Source organism: Bremia lactucae (assembly GCF_004359215.1).
Source record: "Bremia lactucae strain SF5 chromosome Unknown BlacSF5_NotPlaced_200_SHOA01000120.1_2678225bp, whole genome shotgun sequence".
Classification (NCBI taxonomy): domain Eukaryota; phylum Oomycota; class Peronosporomycetes; order Peronosporales; family Peronosporaceae; genus Bremia; species Bremia lactucae.
Window position 1 is genome coordinate 2,160,810 of NW_027152213.1, and position 8,512 is coordinate 2,169,321.

Genomic DNA, 8,512 nt, shown 5'->3' on the forward strand with positions numbered 1-8,512 from the left:
GTTTTAAAAATTAAGTGGTCACATAGCGACCACTCCATCCAATGACATTCAGAGTGATCGTCGTTTAAGGGAGGGGTGATGTAACGGGGTGTATCGTGACATGAAATTAACACTTAAAGGTTGTTAATTTATATATTATCTAAAAGGTAGATCATATTTGGAGGATATTGTCAGCTGTAGGAGTAATCAAAGAGAGTTACAGATAAGATAGAGATAAGAATTCATTCTCATGTTTAGTATTAGATTATAATTAAGTTAGCATTTGCAAAGATAGAACAAGAGACACTTCATTATATTTACTTACCCTCTTAAGTCTAGTTGTCTTAAGAGAAGTCTTCCTCTGCACGTACAGTGTACGTCACTTAACGTAGGGTATCACTCGCAACTGAAGCAGTGCGAAGTGGACTTGTACTGAAACAGTACAAGTCGTAGTGCCCCGTTACTGTAACGGGCTTAAGTTGCCCTAATGTTACACAGTCCCCATTAAGTACATTTGGTAATTAAGGGGATGGTCAATTACTAAATAATAGTAATTAGACCCAACACTCGGGTGTGGTGCACATTTGTGACCAACCCTTGTGGATGTGATGCACATGGGTGCATTCACATTAGGAGGGATGACGCCCAGCGTCATCCATGATGACGGCTAGCGTCATCAGTTACGCGAGGTATCTATAAAGATACTCTCGCAATACCTATTAAATGTTATCTATAGAGATAACATTTTAATTGTTAAAAATAGGTATTTGTATTTAATTCTATAAAATATAAATCAGTCTGAAAACTACTTCCTACTTGGTAAGTGCGCACGAGAAGACGGATTACCGCTCCCGTGACGACACTTAATCAGAGTACTTAGTGTGTTGGGTGAGGTCGCTTGCGCGCCCACCACAACTACCTCACTGCGCGCAAGAAAAGCAGGTTTAACCGCTTCCTCGCTGTGCTAGGGTGTGTGCTTAAGTAGAGCGTGGCCGCATTACGACGTGCCCGCCTACAGTTACAATGTTGGTCGAATTATTATGAGTCTTTGAAAACGCCGCCACGTATGCTGTGGCACCCATGATTTTGGAGCTAATTCTGCTTCCTTAATATGATACCATGCTACGCTTACGAGCGTTTAATTTGTCTCGCTGCTAACATGATACTCCGATTTATTCGTGTTTTTATACAAATCTGGTATCCTTTATTTCTCTGGCATCAGAACATATAAAGCAAAAACTGCTGGTAAAATAATGTTTCCTTAGAAGCTTATATCTATACACTCAAAATCTTTTTGTCTTTATCTAGCTTGGATCTGAATTCTCGAGCCCCCTTTCTTTGCGCTTTATTGTGGCATTATTATCAGAGCATGCAACGTTCCTTCTTGACTACATGCTGACGGACTTCATTACGTATTAACCCCGCTGGTGTGTAAGTTTATTAAGCGGAAAAAGGCTCATTTGACGAGATTTATTCGAACAAAGGTCGCGAAAAATTCAAATAAACCACAGTTTGATGAGAAGATTGCTTGCGACTCACTATGGCACTTTTTCACTCAAACTGCGGTAAGAGACATTTTCATTAAGCACAGCACGCTTCAATTAATCTTATGACACAAGAAGAACGTACTTTGAAGTCGTTTACTTTAGGTAAATCCCATGCGTTGGGTCAGCTGAATGTGCTTTAATGGCGAATGTTTTTATCTTAGCTGTTAGAGGCTCGTATATCTTCAATTATCTGGCATAGTTTACAATAAAATATAATTGATAAAAGACCTCACAAATCTATTAGTCATTTTGAAAACGTACCACAACTGAGCAAAAGAATGCCTTCAAACGAGCAAGAGCCTTTAGAAATATTGACCATGTTTCATTGTCCTTCCTTTCCAGATTTGATAAATATCTCCACGCATACATGGCAGTAGCACAACTAACGATGGAAAAGAAGAGAATTAGTCGATAGATTCTCAAAAATCTCGCTTTTTGTTGCTGATCGAAGCTTTTGAGCTTGTAATCATTGCTGCCGTGCTGCTGTGTCTCCTCAGCAAATAGTGAGAGCTTCTCATTTGCTGGAGACAAACTGTCATGAGCTGCTTGCTGCTCCATCACTCTACTGCTGTCGCCCACCTTTGTCTGCACATACTTTTGCCATGTCGCTGAAGTTTGTCTCGCTATAATTTGCAGTGGAAGCGAGACATTTAGCTTCATGAGTCGTGTCTCTGTCTCCGCCACCTGCTGGACTTGCTGTGAGTGGTAGTGCTTTACATAACTCAAAACGTGTTCATGCTCTTGAACCTGCTTTTTAATTTGCGTATCATATTCGCTCTTTAACTTCTTCAACAACATTTCGGACCTCATGGAGCTTGCCACGTGCGCGTCCTCGCAGCTCTGCATAAATCGGCTAGCAGACATGTGGAGTTTCGTGTTGTCGCTGCTCAACAGCTCCATGCTCCTCTCTAGCCGCTCGATCTGCGCATTTCTTTGAGAATGACTTATTACATTGCTGCGTGCAAGCGCTTGTTTACCCACGATGAATAACACGATGACCAATATACCAACTAGCATGTACCGCAACGGTTTAGTAAGTCCCAGAGCAAATGTTTTCATCTGCACATGCTGCCCACTAGGCGCATACACTATTTTTGCACGTGGCGACTGGCAATGCAATGGGGGGACAAAAGACTTATTGTCGTCGACAGACGCAGTAGAGCGCATACTGTCCGACAGTCCCAGACGCGCCATATTCCGAGTGCAATTGGCGCCAAATTTTAAATTTAAATTTACAAAAATTGATTTGGCAGAAATGGCCACATTATAAAAAAGCTATTGCTTCGTCATGTAAATGTTCAGTCGGATAGGTAGAGTTTCTGCATGTATCGATTTTACTGGAATAATTTCTTTCTGCTTCTGTTGATCTTCGCACCAATACACGTCTGCCAGCACCCACGAGTTGCTGACAGTGTCATCATTGACGGCTGTTCCTCGATTGGTGGCATCTTCTACTGTTTGCGCAAGAATACGAAACGTATGCGGCTTCATGTCAATACTCGTGATTTCATATGATACCGCAGTTGTCATCAATGCCACCATTCCTGCTCGGAAGGATTCCTCTAGCTGTTCCAGCGGCAGCGTGTGATCTTTATTCAGGCCTGCAGCTTCGGTGAGCGGTGCAATCCATACTGGCTCAATTACAAGTGTCTCTATCGCCCGACCCTCCTTGGAGAGAAGAATCACGCATAATTTTTCCAGTTCTCCTCGCATCAGCCACGTGTGGCAGCCATGCAGCATGGAGTGGATATATTCGCACAGCATCGGATGCCTACTCATGTGAGTCGGAACATCATAAAGCACCCGCTTCTCAAATGCTTCTACCAAAACAAATAAAAATTTCGATGCACCGTAAGATTGGCCTTCTGTAAAAGCGATGACTGCTCTAAACTCCTACCTTTGGGATAAACTTGCCATGCAAACCTACATCAGCATAAGCTTGCAAATCAATTGCTGATATTAACTTGCAATGACAAGCGTGTATGAACCTACAGAAATTCGTGCACCGCGGCCTCCAAAAATTCGAGCACAAGCTCTGTCAAAGTCTCTTTCGCGGATTTATCAGTCTCCATACTTAGACCGCTTTTGTGACCCCTCCTGAGTGACATTACGTCATTATCGCAAATAGGTTGTTAGCAAAAAAGAATGTGGCGGAACCTGGCATACGGATCACAGCAAGTGGCGGAGGCGGTGCCGGCCGTGGCCCCCACTAAAGTGGGAATGGAGACAGTGATCTCCCAAGGTTCATCCTTATAAATCGACTTTGTAGTGGAATCGTGTAGCCGATGCTTTGTGTCTGTGTTTAGTCGATGCATCATCTGTGCCCAAAAATGATGGCGCCAAGGTCTACAAGATCCTTGAATTTCTGCGCAAAGTTTCGATGCACAAAGCCGTCTCTGCAGCCGATATTTTCAAGCATACGGGCGTCGTACGTGACCACGATCGTGATGACGAATGCAGTAGAAAATAATGCTGCCAGTTTTTTTTCGCCTTCTGCTAGGACCTTACAATGGACGACCAAGTCGAGCAGCGACTTAAAAACAACCCAAAAGTTCGGCTACAAGGAGATCTCTATGCGTACCAGGCGAGTACGAGAAATTAGTCAGACGAGATTATTTAATGTTATGGAAAAATTTATGCATTTATATAGGCCAAATACGATATTAAGAACCGGCTGCAGCTGCTGAAGATCCTTGATCGTGTAAGGATGTGTTTGAACGGGCCCTTGCTACTTTGAAATTTGACAATTCGATTTTGGTCGGTCTATAGACTCCAGAAGGCATGCCCATCGAAGACGTAATAGATTGCTACGGAAGCGTGGAGGACGACTTGAAAGAGCTGACACGTACCGGAGAAATTATCTGCTTGAAAAATGCAGACAAGGGTGCTGAGGTGTACTATTCTCGCGGAACTCCTTTCCTCGTGGATCTTTCTGGAGTGGCTACGGTTGAAGCTGGCAGCTACTTAGCCCATACGAGTCAAGACGTGACCGATGAAATTCGCCGAGGCGATGCGTTTCGTCTTGGAGACAATTGGTTTCGTGTTTCGGCTGCTGTAAAGGTCACTGTTAAATAAATTTCTTATTGTGTCCGCGAAGATTAATTTTGCCTTGGTTGTGGCTCTCATGCAGAGCTCGAGTACAACTCGCCCTGCTCCTTTTGCAGGAATGACTACAAAAAGCGTCTCATCGACACGTGACCCAAATGTGTCGAAAAAAATGAAGTGCGTAGCATGTAACCAAGCGAATTGATTTGAAGGCGAACTTAAAGAACTCGGTCATTCGGGTTGCCTTCCGCAGGTTTATGTTTAAGTTTGACAAGGACCACCTACCTTTAGATGTCCCTTTTCCCGACGCAAAGAGACGAAACATAGCAAGCAGTGATCGCTGGGATCTATTACCCAAGCGAGGTCCCAAATTCCCAATGGTGAAGCATGGTACGCGGGGTTTTAATCTTAACAAATATTAGACGCTAATGAGACTCTTACTTTTCTTAGGCTGTTCAAACGATATTCGTCAATTATGGCGCGACACTCTGCGGATGTGGCCGTCTGATCGTGCAGAATTTGAAAAGAAGCTGATTCAAGCTGGACTGACGACGCAAGCCAAAGTTGATGCAAATCGTCGCCAGATGAAGCGCCGTATGAAGGATGATAAAAAGAAGAATCGCCCTCGCAAGCAGCGCGATATCAAAATTACTAATCACCATCTTATTGGCACAAAGCTTGGTGAGATTTTATCGAAAGGCAGTCAGGAGCAATTTACACTTGGTGCCGTCAGATTCGAAAAAAAGTAGCAGCCTTGTATCCGCATCACATTGTCAATAAGGATTTGCTGCACAATTTTCTTCGCTTTTTGTTTGGAAGAACGAAGCGAGTATCACTTACGATGCATGTGTTGATGTCAGTTGAAATTGGAAGTATAGATTTGTCAAATGATTGTCATCAAATTCTACAAATGGTGGTGCCATCGCCATATATGTTGCAAAAATTCTAAGCAATTAGTTCGGGATTGGTAATAATATTGAGGGCTGCTATGTGGACACTCCCCTTCTGCTGCTTGGACACCTCCCCATAAATACGTATTTGGCTGACGTATACCTAATAAATTTCTGCTGCGCGCACCACACACCCCTCCCTCAATGGATATTCTGTGAATGCCGACATGGTATAAATGCTACCGCCTCACACACCACCAAAAACAACACGAGAGAGTGATACCATGGTACCCTGCCGTTTCGCTGCACGCCACCAAGCGGAGAAAGTATCGTTATGGGATATCACAGCCTCCACTACCAGGCTTGAGGTTGAAGGCTGATTCGGTTTGGCCAGACATTGACCACCGCTGGGAAACATATGCAAGCGAAACTGCAAAAATATAGAGGGAATTGTTCAATAAAGAGAGCACCTTTTGACCACTTGTAACGCTTTTTGCCTCTTCCCAAAAAAACACGACAGCGCGTATGTTTTTGCAATGACGGCACCCATCTCTGGCATAATTAGCCAAAATGGCCGGTGACAGGGGCCAGCATGTAACGGGTTACATGAAATACACACTTAAAGTTTGTTAATTAATTAATTAATATATTATCTAAAAGGTAGATAATATTTGGAGGATATTACTTTAAATAGTAATGTTCAGAAATCTTATCCAACATTCTCCAAGTACTATCTACCTTTTAGATAATGTATCAATTAACAACCTTGAAGTGTTATTTTCATGTAGCGATACACCCCGTTTCATGACACCTCCCTTAATCTACAATCACTCTGACTGTCATTGGATAGAGTGGTAACTATAAGACCACTCAACTGAAACGATGTTAATTGGTCAGAACCATCATCTTTAATTCTAATGCATGGTTAACAAGTCCATGCGGTGTGCGAATAGTGCGGAGCCTTTGGCTGCGGTTTATGCAGCCGCGGTGACGCATTATTGTCTCTTGCGGCAGACGTTCCGTCTGCCGTAGTATCGTCTTCTCCCGCAGCTCTAAATGTTGCGTGTGGTGGGTCACCTCGTGAATGCGACCTCTCGTTGGAGGTCGACTGTGAGTGCGTGTCGAACGAAATGGCAGACTCGGAGAGAACAGATCAGTCGCCTGATCATCGTCAGGCGGCTGACTATGAGCCTTCGAATGAGGGGGGCTCAATCGGATATACGTGCTGGTAGCATTCGCTATAGCATGTTCGGTTCCGACTATGAGGATGATTTCTTATCGCCAGCACCGTCTCCCGTGCCGTCACCCGCACATATGTCTGTGCGTGGTGATGACGATGGCGTAAGCCATCGTAATAAAAGTTCTTGTGGTACCCCTGCTTCTGTGGCTACCACTCAGGGGAGCGTAGACAAATAAATTTTCTCGTCTTGTCCATGAGAAGAACCCTTGGTTTTGCCCGAACGGCTAGTCAATAGCTTGTCTGGAGAGACAACTTCTCACAATAAATATCCCGTATTTATTGCGCCAAAGCTACATGGCCTTGATCCCAGCGCGAAAGTTATTCGCGCTGAGAAATTTTTTTATCTCGATGCTTTTCTTAAGCATCGATGGTACGGTGGCAACAACAAACGAGATAAAATTTCGTTGATGCAAGCCTGGAGCGCGTTCATTCGCAATGTCAAAGACATCGGACGCGAAGCCTGGCTTCAAAGACTTAACGCGATTCGCGTTACGTTTGAAAAACGAACTCCAACCGGTGCAAGGTTTAAGCTGCATCGGTCGTCACGTGAGGCAGGACTTCCATGCTTCGCGTGGGGTGATTCCTGTCCGTGTTGTGTTGACAACACGAAACAAGTGAAAGGGGATGTGTAAGCTCAGAGTTATAGAACAAATGGGTAGCATAGTTCCTGGGTCTCGAAATTTCGGACCTCAACCCTGCTGATCTATAGCGTCGAAATCGAGGCTATGGTCAGGTGATGACACTTCTCGTGGATTCGGGTGCATCACACAACTATTTTAAACTCGCGGCTCTAAGAAAGAGACCGGCGATGTTTGAGTCGCTTTGCTAGGATGTCAAGCAGGAAGAGGCGACCGTTCGTTTAGCAAACGCCGCACTCGTTCAGTCTGAAAAGGTTCAGGTAGAACTCGCCTTCATCTTTAGTAACTTCTCCTGTAAAGAGAAGTTCACAGTGCTAGGTATGGAGAGTCCGTATGACCTCATCCTAGGCATGCCATGGCTGGCAAAACATCAACCATGGATAGACTGGCGTACACGCACAGTTGCGAACTCTACGCAGGACACCGGAAACGTTGTGCTTCTGAACACGGGCCGAAAAAAACGATGCACGACTGATTGGATGCCAATGACTTTTGCGAAGAAGCGCAACAAGCACGGACAGGTTATGCATCAAAAGGCCCAACTTGTTGCAAAAGCTTATATGAGAAGTTCGGTATTAATTTATTTAAGACCTACTCGCCCGTGGCTTTCATTAAGTCTTACAGCCTTATTCTTATTGTAGTCGAGGCGTCAAGATACATGGACGGATAGCTGGAAGCTGACACGGCATGATCTACAGCGTCCCAAAGAAAATTGTGTAAGTGGAGGGGCCTTACGGCATCGCCAGTGCTGAAAACATGATTTGCAAGCTGGATAACGCACTATGGCCTTTAAGAACCTGTGTATGCATGATTCAAAACGCTACATGCTGTATTCCTGCGAACACGGTTTCAAAGCAGTGAAGCAGATAAATGCGCTTACCTCATGTGCAAGAATGGCACCTATGTCTACGTATGCCTTAACATTGGTGACTTGATAACCGCTGCCAATACGAGAAAGGAGATGTAGGATATTAAAGCGGCATTGAAGGTCACTCAAGACGACGGACCTGAGCAAGGAGAACTTTATTCTTGGCATGGCCACAGCAGATTTCCTCTGATTCAACAGATTCGATACATCGACGATGTAGGCGGGCACGTCGTAATGCGGCCACGCTCTACTTAGCACACACCCTAGCACAGCGAGGAAGCGGTTTGCACCTGCTTCTCTTGCGT

The 8,512-nt window shown here is 44.5% G+C and overlaps 3 protein-coding genes across 3 annotated transcripts; 1 reads left to right on the plus strand and 2 right to left on the minus strand.

The window, feature by feature from the left end:
- Window positions 1–1,147: 1,147 nt before the first annotated feature.
- Window positions 1,148–2,720, minus strand: CCR75_009309 (uncharacterized protein; the record flags this gene model as incomplete). Its single annotated transcript, XM_067967350.1, has 3 exons — window positions 1,148–1,539; window positions 1,609–1,716; window positions 1,788–2,720. The coding sequence occupies 2 exons, from the start codon at window positions 2,718–2,720 to the stop codon at window positions 1,684–1,686; spliced, it is 966 nt and encodes a 321-aa protein (XP_067814501.1). The 3' UTR covers window positions 1,148–1,539; window positions 1,609–1,683.
- Window positions 2,721–2,733: 13 nt separating this feature from the next.
- On the minus strand, window positions 2,734–3,598 carry CCR75_009308 (uncharacterized protein; the record flags this gene model as incomplete). Its single annotated transcript, XM_067967349.1, has 3 exons — window positions 2,734–3,346; window positions 3,424–3,449; window positions 3,519–3,598. 3 exons carry the CDS (start codon window positions 3,596–3,598, stop codon window positions 2,802–2,804), a joined length of 651 nt encoding a protein of 216 aa, XP_067814502.1. The 3' UTR covers window positions 2,734–2,801.
- A 73-nt stretch (window positions 3,599–3,671) lies between these two features.
- Window positions 3,672–5,887, plus strand: CCR75_009307 (uncharacterized protein; the record flags this gene model as incomplete). Its single annotated transcript, XM_067967348.1, has 8 exons — window positions 3,672–3,768; window positions 3,833–3,954; window positions 4,027–4,077; window positions 4,177–4,227; window positions 4,296–4,586; window positions 4,624–4,748; window positions 4,825–4,961; window positions 5,022–5,887. 8 exons carry the CDS (start codon window positions 3,672–3,674, stop codon window positions 5,318–5,320), a joined length of 1,173 nt encoding a protein of 390 aa, XP_067814500.1. The 3' UTR covers window positions 5,321–5,887.
- Window positions 5,888–8,512: the final 2,625 nt, after the last annotated feature.